The 15,711-nt window shown below is 41.9% G+C and overlaps 1 protein-coding gene across 1 annotated transcript in view; it reads right to left on the bottom strand.

The window, feature by feature from the left end:
* Positions 1-15,711, bottom strand: part of LOC144791724 (CD5 antigen-like) — a 95,529-nt gene that overhangs the window by 41,887 nt on the left and 37,931 nt on the right. The window contains exon 4 of the mRNA XM_078666526.1: positions 12,297-12,620. Within this exon, the coding sequence (XP_078522652.1) occupies positions 12,297-12,620 (324 nt within the window). The remainder of the gene's footprint in view (positions 1-12,296; positions 12,621-15,711) is intronic.

Raw genomic sequence — 15,711 nt, 5'->3', positions numbered from 1 at the left:
CATTAGACTTAGGTCAGGTACACGGGGTAGGCGTATTTAGAAACACCAGTTGAGTACGTTTAGTCAAATGTATATGTGTATGTAAATATATTTTAATCATTTTAAACATCATAAGGCTCAGAAACCATATCAATGTTTTTACAGTATTATTTTATACTATTGCTTTTAATGTATGCACTTTACTTAACTATAAGTATTGCAATAATATCGATCCATTTCTCATGTATGAGAAAAGAGACTGATCAATAAATAACATCTTTTATTGAACACGCCCGTCTCTTCCTTTTCTCTACATTCTGATGAGACTAAGAATGCACGTACTGACTGAGTAAAATAATTGCCTTGTGCTCACACGACTCTCGAGATTGACTCTTGATTAGGGGAGAGCAAAGTTGTCATGTTCTATGGTTGTCAGAAACTAAATCCCTTCTTGTCTAATCAGGGGAGTTAATTCCTTCCTTGAACATTCGAGAAAGTTTCTAGCGAACTCTGAGCTTAGCTGGCAAACCCAAAAATTAAGTCTAGTATCGACAGTAGTAGACCTAGTTAACGTCTGGCCTAGGCCTTTACTGCTGTAGGTACTATTCCAATGCGCAGAGCCTATTGGGAAAATAGGAGCTACACTACAGTCTAATATCAGGCTTAAAAACTTTTACCTTTCCAAAAAGCTTCTTTTCAAAGAAAACCTCAGGTATTAAAGTGATTTTTGCCCCAGAGTCAAATAACATTTTGACTTCACAATTATCAATGCGTACAACATCAACAGCACCTTTACACTTTTTCCCATCAGATAAGGAAATTTCACTACAATGTAACTCATCTGAATCAGGATTAAAGTCTTCATCAAATAAAGGAATCTCACCACAATGCAAGTCATCTGAATTAGAATCAGAGTCATCATCAATTAACACTTCTTTCACTTTTTTTATTTTTATTATTTGAGACCTGCAAGCCTTCGAGTAATACCCTACCTTACCGCAGTTGTTGCATTTAGAAGATAAAGCAGGGCATGATCTATCATTGGCTAGATGAACAGAGGCATTACAATGAAAGCATTTTAGTTTTGAACTAGTGGATGTTCTCGAAAAATTATAAGAAGAAGGAGTGGAGTTGGACATTTTCTTGGAGGTTCTAGTTGTAGCTCTTAGGTCTGGTCTTTCCAGGGACTTATTCTTATTAACAACTAAGACTTTTTCCTCAGACGTTTCTTAAAAACCTTTACGCATGCATCAGAATGTTCTAGTCTTTTAGCTATAGTGATGACCTCATCTAAATTAGGATCATCTTTTTGCCACAATTCGTCCTTAATTTTTTCTAAACAACATCCTAACATGAATTGATCACGTATTCTTTCCTCTAAAGTACCTTCAAATTTACAAGTGGCAGCCAATTTGCACAAAGCCGTGACATAAGTCTCTATAGACTCCTCATCTTTCTGCATACGCCTGCCAAAGTGGTACCTTTCTAAGATGGTACTCACTTTTGGCAAGTAATGCTTATCCAGTTTCTTAATGTTGACCTCAAATTCATTTAAATTGTTCGCTTCTTCAGTAGTCAACTCAGGCAAATGTTCGAACACTTCTTGCCCCTCAGAGCCTAAGCAGTGCATTAAAAGTGCAGACTTCCTTTCTGCAGAAAGAGAAGTACCACACACCCTTGCGTAATTTAGAAACACTTTTTTCCATTTGGACCAGCGAATGGGTGGGTCCCCTGGTTTCGAAAGGAAAAAAGGTGCAGCTGTAATGTTCTGCATAACTCACTAGCAAAATATTGGGAAGTGTAAGCACAAAAGGTGAAACAGAAATAACTCAATACATCAAAACCAGCTATAACAGTAAAGTATGTCAAAGAGAAATGAAATGACATCGAATATCAATATATCAATAAATTACTTATCAAAAGAAACAAGGTTATTAGTGCAACCTGTAAATAAACAATGGTTAAAACGGTTAAAGGGTATATGCAGTATAAGTATAGTTTATGAACACACACTACTAAAGCTGAGTGTGTCAGCGTAGACAAAGTCTTTAAATCCCACGAAGCAAAATATGACTTAAAAATAGAGTTTGACTGCACACATTTATGAAGCTGAGTGTGTCAGCGTAGAAAAAAATGTCAAAGTCTTTAAATCCCACGAAGTACAGTAAGACAGTAAACTGATGATTTAGTCCTTAAATTCCACGAAGTATAGTAAGACAGTAAACTGATGATTTTATCTTGACAAAATGAAACGCTGTTACCTTCTCTCATTCCTTATTTGCATGTACATGAAGGAAAGGATTAGTGAGGAGGAAGCGCCGCTGCAAACTGGAGCTCCGGTGTGGCGTTGTCAAGGAAAGTGGATGTTGCCAAGAAAGGAGCTCTTTGTGACGTCAGTGGAGCGCAGCGTAGAGAAGATGTAAGTGGAGCGCAGCGTAGAGAGAACCTATGAGCATGCGCGCATTGTGTAGAAGAAGAGCCTGGAGCGTGACTGAAGTGAAGATCGAGGAACGTGCAGATGAAGGTAATTGTTTACTTTCGAATCGCACAAACTGTAAACTTGCAGTCACAAAATGAAAACATTAAAGTTATTTAAGAAAACACTCCGGCTGCTTAGTTCTTCAGAAATGAGGTAAAAGCTCGGCAGGCAGCCACGCAACCAAACGAATAAAATTGCTCTGGGTAAACAAATCAATCAAAAACCTCCGTGACTCGCCTCATTAATGTTTAAGACTTCAGGGATTGAAGAGGCTTGAAAGAAAAGTGAAATACTTTAAAAGCCAACCTATGACAGTTGAAAGGTAGTTTATAGCTTAAAAGTCAAAGGTAGTTTAAAGCTTAAAAGTCAAAGAAGTCTGCAGTTTTTAAAACTCGTGATGAGCAGGCAGACACCTTCAAGCTTCAAAGAGGATACAAGATAATATTAAAATAGCGTAGAATCTTCCTTTCCTTGATTTTCAAAGCCCAATAAGAACGTGTAAAGTACCTTAAGTTGAGGCTTGGTGTTGAGATCCTTTTTGAGAATTTTCTATTTAAAGAAAATTTTTCTTCTTCTTAAAAAAGAATACTGGAAGTTGTAAGGGAAGTCTTCATCCATCCCGTCCTCGTCGCCAATGTGAAGAAGTACAACATCAAATGTAGAATGAATAAAAGGTTTCTTTATTCATATATCAAGGAGAAAGGATCTCATCCACAGAAGACACAGGAAGGCAGCAACTGACACAGTCCTGGCCTCAAATGGAATCATAACATAACTACATCATGACATTCTAATAATAACATTCTACCATCAGCAAGTACCATATACATAACACAGTGAAGGATACCACACCAGAGTTGTCGCTTATTTACTGATGCAACTATCACCTAATACTCTGGCTTGGGGAGTGTAGCATCACCTTTGTAGTATGTAGCTCAAGGCAATAACAGAGGCCACAAATTGCCAGTCGGCAGTAGACTGAGCTAAGGACCAATTTTCAGCTGTGGAGTCATAGTTGGGATTATTGACGGATACAACTATCACCCATTATGTCTATAAAGGGCATTTTAAGATAAATGTGCATCAGTTTTTCATTCTGGGTGACTGTCGCCAACAGAGATTCACAACTCTGCTCTGGTTGGCAGAATATAGCAATTATATGTTTTAGGACACAACCCTAATGCATTTTGTTATTAACCCCTTGGCCGCGGCGGTAATTCCGCCGCGGCGCTAGGGGGGAGGGGGGGCGCGCGACGCCACCATGCTCGTGACGGAACCACTCCGTCACGAGCCGCGTTGGCGCTGTGCTTGTGATGGAATGGTTCAGTCACAGCCCCGCCCGCTTAATGGAACGTCCAGCGCAGGCGCAGAATCAGTGCCGCGCAGGCGCGGCGGCCGGGCCGTGATGGAACCATTCCAACACCAGCACAGCTCCACCATGGCTCGTGATGGAATGGTTCCGTCACAAGCACGCAAGGGGTTAATAGTAACGATGTGTTGACGTTTAGGGTGCCATGTCTGGGCTCGCCAGTATTATCTAACACATCTTACTTTTCGCAATACACTTCCTCATTTATGACCTGCAGGTGGCTCTGACACCTTGCCTCGGCACCTTTAAGTATTGCATAGTTCTGGTAGCTGTTGGAATTAGTCTGGGGTCTGTCACAGGCCAGCGGGTGGGTGAATTCCATTATTCCCTTTGAGGGAGTAGGAAAGAAGCAGTTATTTGGTCAATAATGCAGTACTATTACTAGCAGGACAGAGCACACAGGTTTGGACCCTGATGCTGCCAGAAGTGAGTATATAACAGGCACATTTACAAGTGTGACATTTGGGAAAATGTCACAGCTGCATTCTCCAAGGCATAACAGTCTGGGGTGGCAGCTTTGTCCTGCAGAGACTTACACTAATGACCTTGAATAGTCATAACTAGATTGCCTTAAACACTCGCAAAGCCACAAGGGCCCTTCAGTGTCAGTCAGGCATGTGTACATAGGAGGGAGTGTGGAGTGCCTCCTCCAGGCACGAGCTGTGTTGTGTGCAGCAGTGCATGGCAACAACCTGTTGGGCAGGTAGGGTGGCAGCGCCCTTCTTCCCCCTCAGCCTTTAGAGCGCTAGGAGGAAGTCTGCGGTGCCTCGTGAAGCACTCAGAAGCCCCATTTGTCTCGAGGGTCCCCATATGTCATGTTGGGTTAAAGCGCCCAGGGCCTGTTTCAAGCAGATCACAATTCAAATATTAACAGAGTAATAAAGTGTATATAAATAAAGAAGCAACATTTATAACTGAACATTTTAAAACAATCTGTAAATGTGAAGGAAATTGAAATAGAGGCTAAACATTAAGTTAGTATCTTCAAATCAATCAGATGATGCATTGTACTTGCATCAAACTGATGAGTGGCCTATATTTAATTAGAAAAGCTCCAACCTTTCCACTGAAATGAACATTTTGATCATCTTTTAAAATGTGTTTTTGAATTAAATACAATATTTTATAGTTAGTGTATTTGTTGGAAGAATGCTTCTTTCTGTTTTGTTTCTGTATTGAATTTAGGTTCAGAAGCAAGGGTCTCAGCTTGGAGTAATGATTCAGTGGGAGTCGACAGAAGTCAAAAGGTTAAAAACGACTGCAGCAGAAGGAAACAATGGCACACAGCTGGGGGATATGCCATCAAAAGGTCTTCTGAAAGTAGAGAGGGCTAATTCCATTTAGTGCTTTGTGAACCATGCACAAGACCTTACATTTGACTATTTTGCCACCATGCATCTAGTTAAGCTCTCAGATGCTTTTTGAAATGGAGTTACTTTTTTTTAAAGGAATCAGCCTGGCACATTCTTCAGAGATTGTAGCTTTGATTGAAGGCATTTGTGAATTCTCAAATAAAGAGCATTGCAGTATTCTTGAATATTAGCAGAGCAACCACTACTATTTTTTGCATGTCAAATGGAATAAATGGAAATACCTGTTTGAGTATCTTGAATAGACCTCTGACTCAAAGAGAGAGATCAGGTCAATATATTGGGAATTTATAACACATAAAGTCACTTTAAATTCTGAGTTGGGGCAATTGACTATTCAATTCCTGTCTTTTAAACTGACTCCGAGCTTTGAGCCCTTTCTAGACGAGACTGAATCGCAATTGGCAAAGTCACTCTATATGAAATGTAGGTATGATATATTCCAAGTCAATGCTGTTACAGCTAAATGGACAAAATCTCCGGAGATGGTTAATGATCCTAAATGCTCACTGTGTACACTAGGTGCCAATGAGGTCATTGCGCATGTTCAAATCTTCTGCGCAGCATATGCTGCCCTCAGACGCAAGTCACTCAAGCCCCTGTGCAGAAGTTTGAATATCAGGAGCTATTTAGAGTCACTTAGAATACTAACATCTGACAGTCGCCAACTTATTGTATTTGGTGTCAGTAAATTCCTGTTGGCTGCCAGTCATATAAGATATAAGAATAGGCTTGAATTTTAAAAGTTAAAAAAATTGATTTTGAGTATTTTGTATGTATTGTAACTTTTTATGGTCTTAGATTGAATCTTCTAATAATTCTAGCAGTAGTGGACCCAAAATTTGTGCTGCGTGGGATAACTGAATAGTTATCTTTGTACTGTATTTGCAAGAATTTTAATCAAACTGTGCAATCGGGCCAAGACTAAAAGTAGTAATATGTAAACTGTAAATTTGTCTTGTATTTTTGACCCTTGTAATTGATATATGTTTTTACGTTTGCATTAGACAGATGAAATTTGCAATATGTACAAAGATTTTTTATGTAAGCTTTGATGATTCTTCGAATCGAATAAAGATTTTTGATGATGATAGAAATAAGATTTGTTATGATTAATCTGTTTACAAAAATAATGTTGACTATCTAGCACGAACCCCGCGATTCTTCACTTTCCGAACTGAAGAAGGAAGCAAACCTGGATTAACAGACTACCAAGAATCATTCCAAAAGGAGATGTCATTACCAAAGAGTATCTCCTCTGTTTTCATGGTGTTTAACTTAAGTCAATTTCCTTGCATCCAGATTAGGATATTTACCAGGCCCTTTTAAATTCTTTGGAAACAACAACATCAAAATCAGATGTAATTGAAATGACAATCTGCGTATTGTCGTCATAGGATATTGCAGAGAACCAGAAGATCCAATACGTTTTGCCAAGGGGGTGATATAGATCTTAAATAGCGTTGGGGATAGTGATGATCCCTGAGGCACCCCACAAGAAAATGAGAAGGAATTAGATAGAGGTGTATCCTCCTAATGCAATGGTGTGTTCTCTCTTTGATAGGAAGGAGCTGAGGATGGTCAGAGCTGTACCCCTGATCCACACCCTCTTCAGCCATGTGATAAAAAATAGGTGGTTCACCATATCAGTTGAGGCTGAGAGGTCGAGTACGATCAGTGCAGCCCTCCCTCCCTTGTCCATCTGCCTTTGAATCCCCTTGGAAGCCATAACTAAGGCTGATTCTGAACAGTGCTGTCACCTGAAGCCAGAATGTTTTAGCCTCCAGAAAGGCCACCAGGGCTTCATTCATAGCTGTTTCTACAATTTTTGCAAAGGAGTGGTAGATGGTAAATGAGCCAGTAGTTTTTAACCTGCGCGAGATCCTGGGAAGTTTTTTTTTTTTTAAAAAGGACGTACAGGAGCCTTTTTCCATGCTACTGGAAAAAGCACTGCAGTCAGATCATTATTTCAAAATTTACCAAAATGAACCACAATTGTACTGGGGATCTTTTACAAGAGACATGGTGGGCACAGGCCAATAGGGGAACCAGCTTTAGTAATTTTCAACAAGCTTTTTACTCTTTCTTCAGTTAATGGACAATAACTGTCAAGACCCTTCGATATATCATTTGGATTTTCACACCCCCAGAAAACAGAGGAGCAGTAAAGATCGACTATGTGATTTCCATTCTGATTAGCAGAAAATCCCTCATAAATGCGGTTTGCTTTCCTGTGGAAAAACTCAGCAACTTGATTGCAAAAATCTTGGTCAAGAATAAAATATTTGCTATGGTCAAACTTTGAGAGGGCACTTACAGTTTTAAAAGTTATCTTGTAGAGTTTTCAGCCATGCTTATTTTCTCAATGAAATACATGTTTTTTGATGTAATAATTGCTGCTTTATATTAAATTCATCAATGACTAATTTATATCTCTTTTTCTCTTCTGCATTATAGTTTTTCCTCCATCTCCATTCTTGTGGCCAACATTTTATGTTATTTTTTTAATTTGGGAGAATACCACGGGGCGGATGAATTCTTTTATAGCTTTTTTAATTTTATCTGAGGATGGCTGAGTGACTGCAGAGTCTAACTAGTTGGAGGCACCAGTTTTAATATTGGTATCCAATAGATGACAGTGCCATTTTAGGTCAGAGTCTAGCTCCAATTTGTTAATTTTCCACCAGGGAGGTATTTTGGTATCATGCTATGCACTTGTGCTAAGAAAGACTATGTCTTGCTACATGTAAGGATGATAAAGACAGTAATAACGATGGCATAAAAGCTGAAAGATTACATTTATACTCAATTAAATTACACTTAAGGAGTGAGCCTTTCTGTAAAAAAAAGGGATTTTGGAGCGGGGGAGGGGGGTAATTCTGGGCTCCAGAATTACTTACTTTCATGCCTCAATATCATTGCTTTGTTAGGAACACTCCAAATACTCACGTATGCATTAACCTATACTGAAAGTGTTTTGTAACAAATTGAATTACTGATTGATAGGGGTGAAACGCTTCTCAAGCAGCAATCATAACTCGTGTCATGGTGATGTCACAACCAAACCCTAAATTGGACTGTGCTCAACCCTGTGTAGCTTAGCACAGAGCAGTCAGGCATAACTCAGGAGCAATATGTAAAGTATTTGCGCAACAATTCAAACAGTAACACAGTGAAAATGCACCACAATAGGATCCCACACTAGTTTAAGAGAATAGAGTAATGTTTATTAAAAAAAAACAAGACCAGAGCATCACAAATCCAATCAGTAGAACTGGAGATATGCAGGTTTAAAGATTTCAGTGAAAATAGCGCCAAAAAGCACAGAGCGTCAACTGCAGATATGTGGTTGCACCAGACCGGGAAAAAGTCACAAGTTCAGGCCAACGGCGATGGAGCGAGGGCCGGCTACAGGGACCCAGTTAGGCCTACTGATAAGAAGTACCTTAACTCCTGGTTGTAGAGAATTGTGGGGTCCAGCAACAATGATATGCAGCTGAGCAACGTTTTGGTTTGAGGTGCTGTGAAACCGCGATGGGAGGTCCTGTGTCATCATGGAGGATCCCTTTGGTGAGGGCTTGTGATGAAAAGTCCGGTGTTGAGGATGCGTTGCACAGGTGAGGCGATGCGACCGTTCCGAGAAGCTGTGAGACTGGGATGAGAGAACCTGCTTCTTCATCGAGGCTTCCGCCACCGAGAGATTTGTGATGCAAGATCCTGCATTGAGAAAGCTTCACACAGGCGGCGGTTCTGATGCACGCTTGGGAGTCGATGCTGATTTTTTTGGGTTGGAGAACTCTTGCGGCAGAAACAATGCATCGGTTCTGTTCGGGACCGCGCCGCTCAGCAGAGGAGATGCACCAGTTCTGCTGGGTCCACAGATGGGCTAGCAGAGCACCTTTTTGGCACCGCTTGGCAGGATAGGACTCACAGATGGCAGAGTCCAGGTGCTGGGTTAAAGGTTGTTGAAGCTTTCTGTCCCTATGGTTTGAGGTAGGGGGCCAGCTAATTAGCACTAGGAGTCACTACGGGCCCTGGGTTCCATGTATGCAGATCTGGTCCTTTTTACCTAGACAAGAGGGCAGCGAGCAGCAGGACAGCAAAGCAGGGCAGAAGTCCTTCAGATCAGTAGTCCAGCATAGTGGCTGTCTTTTCAGCAGCACAGCAGTCCTTCTTCCTAGCAGAGTACACACAGCTCCAGAAGTGTACTGAAGAGTTCGTATCTGATGTCCAATATTTATATCCAGTTCTGCCTTTGAATTGGGAGCAGCTTCTAGAGGTTTCCCTTTGGAAGTCCACAGGAATCCTGCCTTCCCTGTCCTGGCTCTAGACTTACTACAATGGGTATCCAGCCCTTTGTGCGGAGGCAGGACACAGCCTATTTAAGTCTACGGATGGCTGTGTCCAGCTGTCCCCTCCCATTCTGCCAGTGACGGCCTATCTCGGCACACCTAAGCTCTCTATTGTGTGTGGCTGTCTGGGAAGAATACACAAAGTCAAACTGTTAGCTACACTCAGCCTTGTGTCCTAGGGACTGGCTACAGGCATTAAATGGCTAAGGCAGGAAAAAGTCAACTTTCTAACAGTTGCAGTTTCAAAATTGTAATTAAAAATAACCCTGGGCGAAGCACTATGCTATGCTCGCGTAGTTTGCAAAGTTTGCAACTTCGCACTACGCGAGCTGCACGTAGCACAGTGCGGACACGCGCAGCGGTCATTTTTTGCTTGTTCGCAGTCCTCAACGACATGTTCGTGACCGCGAGCAAGCAAAATGACATCCAGGCGAGACTCTCAACGCAGGGAGGTCAGGTTTCTCATTGCGAATGGTCGTGCATGCTCACAACCGCTCGCGATGAGAAACTACCAGTTCGCATTGAGAAAGCTGCCGCTCGAGTAAAAATCTACTCGAGCAGCAGAAAACTACAGCTTGCACTGTGCAAGATGCCGTTTTCAATGATTGCACAGTGCCGGATGCTTGTTCACACTGTGCAATCATTGATAATGCATCTTGCACAGTGCGAACATGCTACTATGCAGCTCGCGTAGTGCTACGTGAAGTTCGCGTAGTGCGAAGTGCACTTCGCGTAGCTTCGCGTAGCACTACTTCGCGAACTACGCCCAGGACTTTACCTTGAGAGAGGATTTTTTTTTCAAAATCTAAAGACACCATATATGAACTGGGTGCTTGTTCCCATTAGGAAATTACAGCTTATACATGGAATAAGGTAACTCCAATGTTATCATATAGTAGAGGAGGTCTTTGCAGTAATGGAAAATTCATTTGAGATTTTTCACTACTAGGACATGTAAAACTTAAAATCACATGTCCTACTTTTTAAATACACTGCACCCTGTCCTAGGGGCTGTCCAGGGCCCACCCTAGGGGGAACATATATGTATTGAAAAGGATGGTTTGGGCCTGGCTAAAGGTTTATTTTGCCAGTTCGAAATGGCAGTTTAAAACTGCACACCCAAGCTGCATTGCAGGCCTGATACATGTTTAAAGGGCTACATGAGTGGGTGGCACAATAAGTGCTGTAGGCCCACTAGTACCAATTATTTTACGGAGCCTACGTACATATAGTACCACTTTTCTAGGGACTTATAAGTAAATAAAAAATGCCTATTGGGGATAAGCCGATGTAACACTGTTTTAAGAAGTGAGCATGTGCACTTAAGCCGTGGTTAGCAGGGCTAAAGTGCACAGAGTCCTATGGCAAGCAAAAAGAGAGTTCAGCAAAAAATGGAAGAGGAGGGCAGTAGGTTTGATGGAAGTTCACCCCAAGGTTGACAGGTTATCACATTTGAATTGTAATATATTTTTTATATTAACTTGAAAAGCCCATTATCCCCAATATGTATGATAAGGTTCATGTGTCTTTTAGAAATAGAAGGCATTTTATTCAGTGTTTTACAATTGCATATTTCCAACACTGCCTAGCATCATTTTGAGTATGGCATTATAAAGTAAGAATTGTACAAAGTGGTGGCATCAACACTCGTTTGTATTTATTTATCTAGTCTTCATTGAATTTTCACATTATTTTGGTGAAAAGATCCTGCCATCTGCCTATTTGTTAGTTTCATTAAAGTAACAGTTTTGATCACAAGGAGAAACTAAATAAAATTGTGTTCAAAATGTGAGGAATTTAGCATAATATGCTTCAACTGAACTTTGGGCGGAAGCTCTAGTCCTTTGAAAGGACAATTACCAAGAATTGTTCTATTTGCTTACTAAGGGTCAGACTTACTGAGGACCTGTGTTGTGCTTGCATGATGCAAGTTGTCACCAAGCAACGTAAGTCCTTAAACAGAATTTGAAAAGCCACAAAATGGGTAAATTGCGCTGCCCTGTGTGACTTTGTGAAGCTGTAATTCAAATTAAAATGCAATGCACTATCTTTCACTGCGTTGTGTTACATTTCATTGTAATAGGCATTCCATGGTTGCATAATGAGTGTTCCTGTGCATACATCCAAGAAATTACTAAGGTGTAAACTTGAGATTGCGCTAAAATTGTGTGCCTACAACACAGAAGTGTAAGAAACAGAAATATCTTTATTTCTCCATTATATATCCGTTTTCCATGTGTGCTGCATTTTGCAACACACATTGAAAGAGGAATAGGCCTCTAAAGATTGTTTTTGTACAGGAAGGTATGCCTTTGTTTGCACAAAACCATCCTCTTGGTAATGTAGGCATCCTGGTGCATTGGTACAGTTGTACTTGTGTTGGCACTAGGCAGCCCCAAGTGCACCAGTGCTAGGAGACAGCTGAACTGCACCCTATCTTTGTTAATATAGCACAGTTTGGCTCACTCCCTTTCAAACAACATAGCACAGCAACTTCCCTTACTATTCTGCATTCCGTGAAATCTTAGTAGATATGTCCCAGAGTATTTGTGCATTATTGCATTTTAGACTTTGAGGCTTCTTTGAAGTGTTGTGTTCTATTAGGCTTCCAAGAAGTTGTGTGTTCTATTTTACAGCAGGTAACCATAAGAATGTATCTACAGTTTTGCATTTTTATTCAAATGGAACTTTAAGCATATTATTGATGTGAGTCTTTTATCAATCAGCAACAATGGATGCAAATGTACCTGAACATATGACTCCACTCTCATTGGTGTGATCACAGGAAAAGGTGCTCCCTCTCTTGACCCAGGAGCCTTCACAATCCTGGAGGTTTTTATGAGTGTCCAAGCAGCGGAGTTGATTGACCCATATGGGTCCCACGCTCTCTCCAAAGTGGGAGTTGGTGGATATGGATACAGCTGTGCCACATTCTAACTTCTTACAAACCAATGAGGCTGCGGTCAGATCCCAGCCGAGGTTGCAGATGGTGCCCCATCCTCCCTTGGTGTAGTGCAGCTCCACCCTTCCAGCACAAGGATCTCCTCCATTCATTAGCCTCAGATCATGACCTAAATGGAAAAGAGAAAGGTCACTTGTTCTTGTCAGAAACAACAACTTCTGAAATTGTACCTGTATTCAATACTTGAAGCTTGAATTGTGTTTTAAGGATGTATTTCCTGATGATTACTTTAGAAGATCGCTCTATTTTGTGACTATAGTATAGTGTTTACCATATTACCAATCGAGGTGGGTGAGCCTCTCAAAGCTTGGCTGTGGCTCACCCTTGGTCTTCTGTGATTGTCAAGCCAAATATCTGCCAAGAAGACCTCATTCAATTATTTCAGCAACTATGCTCACCCAATGTTGTTCCTGTTCTAGGTGCTCCCCTTCTGAGACCCTACCACGGCTTTTCTAGCACAAGTCATGAGAGAGAGTGAGGGTAAGAGATTAGGGAGAAAGAGCCAGGGGAGAGGAACACAGATGGAGCAGAGGAATAGGAACTGTGGTTAGGAGTAAGAATTAGAAAGGCACAAAGGCAGAGAGAGATATTTGTGGCAGCCAGGTTAATGACATGTGAGTGAGAAAGGAGGGGAATTTGGCATTGGGAGCAATGAAGAATAGGAGAGGATAGAAAGAGTGAAGAAGGAAATAAATGCTTGTAAAGATAGGAGGAGCTATGACCAGCTGGTATGAAACGCAGTTAAGGTTTTGGCAGAGTCAGCAGTCAGGTGTTAATCATCTGCGGGCCTGTTGGTGGCACCAGTCTGAACCAACTATAGGTGAGTCTTTCTATCTCCCTTTACACCCATCTCAGCTCTCTCAGTCCTATCACAGCATGACATTTTTGTAGAAGGCCTCGCTTGTGTTTAGGCTTTTAGAGCCAAGATGAATCCCTGATTTGGCTTTTTTCATGAATTGCTCTATCTTGCCTAAATGTAAGTCTCACATTAGCACTGTGTGGAGGAAAGGTTGTTGCTTTCTCCCTGGGCTCGATTGCTGCTATGTGTGTTGCGTGATTTAACCTTTGCCACTCATGCTTGCCTTAATTCTGACATGCTGATTGACCTATTTTAAAATTAAACTGTGCTGTTAGTTTTTAAACTTGTTTAAATCTCTTGGGAAATTGATGCTATTTTTTTCATTTTTAAAAAAACGACCACTTACCTGCACTCCGACTCACGCATACACCGGAAGTGAGGAGGGACACTTCCTGCTTGGCGCCATTCTGGGAAGGGCACGCTCTAGCAGCTGGGGTAAGGCTCTATAAACAATGCGCATAACGAGTCATTGGAGTTGCCGAATTGACACAGTGGATTAACCTGCCCACCCACAGGGGAGGCTATACTATTGATGGAATCTGCTCTAATTTTCCACTAACTGTTTTGGATCCTTTCCCGGTCACCTGGTCGGACCACTCTTTAATCCAATTTTCTTGGTCCATTAAACCTTCTGCCTCTTCTATGCATAAGACGGAGGCCAGGCCCTGCCCCCGCATTGAGCTGTTAGCATTTAGTAAGGTCTTGGCTGATACATGTCCTGATATTGCAGGATATTTACTGGAAGCAGTGGGTAGTTTCACGAATTGGTTGGCCCACGCAGTGGAGAGCACGAATATCCCAGTCCCATCCATGGTTCTCTAAAGAGCTGAAGGAACAAAAATCATCATGTAAGGAGCTTGAGCAGCAATGGAGACAAGACTATTGTCCTCTTGCCAAAATAGCTCTTAGGAAAGCTCAGAATATCTATTATTCCATGGTGAAGGTGGCCAAGGGCTACTTTTTCGCAGAGCGTCTTGCCCTATCGAGAAATAATTCAAAATAAATATTTTCCATTGTCCAAAGTTTCTTGGATCCCCTGCTGAACAGAGGACTCTGCCTGGCTCTAAGGTGTGGTGCAAACAGCTTTCGGATTTTTTTATTGATAAAATCAAAGACATTCTGAATAGTTTTGGGTCTATCGATCAGCCACAGGAGACTATTTCCATCATACAGCCCGTGCACCGGATTTAGTGCACCCCATTTTGGTGACATTCCTCTCCGCCCCACTGCCTGATACCCTGACTATTCTTAAATCGTTAAAATCAGGCTCTCCTACAGACCCCTGCCGCGCAAGGCTACTGGCGGCAGTTGCAGATGTAGTCAACTTGGAAGTTAATAAAATTATTAATATGTCCCTCTTGATTGCTTCGATACAACTGGATTTGAAACAGGCTAAACTCCTTCCCCTGTTAAAAAAGCCTACCACCACGACTGGCTACCGCCCAATCTCACTCCTCCCGACTGTGGTGAAGGTGTGTGAGAAGGTTGCCTTTAAGCAGCTCTCGGAGTTTGTTGAGACATCTGGTGCCCTCCACCCCGCCCAGTTGGGCTATAGTTCCTCCCACAGCACCGACGGCATTGGTTGAGATGGCGGAGGCTATTAGAGAGTGTCTCGATGCCAGCGGCAGAGCAGTGCCAGTGCTTTTAGATCTCTCTGCCGCATTTGACACCGTGCCTCATCCACAACTTATGGCACGGCTGTCTCATATCAGCATCTCAGGACAGGTATGGAAGTGGATTGAATCCTTTTTTGCTAATAGATCTCAGCAAGAATAGCTGCCTCCTTTCTCTTCCAGGCCTAGAAGTCTAAATACGGGAGTCCCTCAGGGCTCTACATTGAGCCCCCTTTTGTTTAACATTTATATGACACCCCTAGTTTACCTGGCAGAGGAGCTGGGTGCTAAAATCATAGCGTATGCTGATAATATCCAGCTCCTCTTCACAAGGAACAAAACTGATTTCTCTCCTTCAATTGCTAAAAACTGCCTTGCTGAAGTGGCTAGCAAAGGCCCAATTGAAATGCAATGAGGAGAAGTCGGAGGTGCTCATTTATGGTTCCTTCCTCCCGCATTTCAGGGAGGACATCTGGCCTGTGGGCTATCCTATGCCCAGCTCCTCGGGGTGTCCAGTGAAAAATCAGGGGGTTTGGTTTGGTGAGGATATGAAATTTTCCCCCCAGATTAATAAGTTGGTAGGTGTGTGCTCCTGCACACTGAAATGTTTAAAGACGTTCCTGCCTCTTCTGCCTCAAAAGGACAAGAAGATGGTGATCCGTGCTCTTATTTTGTCAAGGCTAGATTACGCCAATGCCTTGTACATTGGTCTCCTGGCGTACCAGCTA

The sequence above is a fragment of the Lissotriton helveticus genome, chromosome 1_1 (genome assembly GCF_964261635.1).
Source record: "Lissotriton helveticus chromosome 1_1, aLisHel1.1, whole genome shotgun sequence".
Lineage (NCBI taxonomy): Eukaryota > Metazoa > Chordata > Amphibia > Caudata > Salamandridae > Lissotriton > Lissotriton helveticus.
The sequence above is the reverse complement of the archived record's forward strand: the minus strand, read 5'-3'. Positions and strand labels throughout refer to the sequence as shown.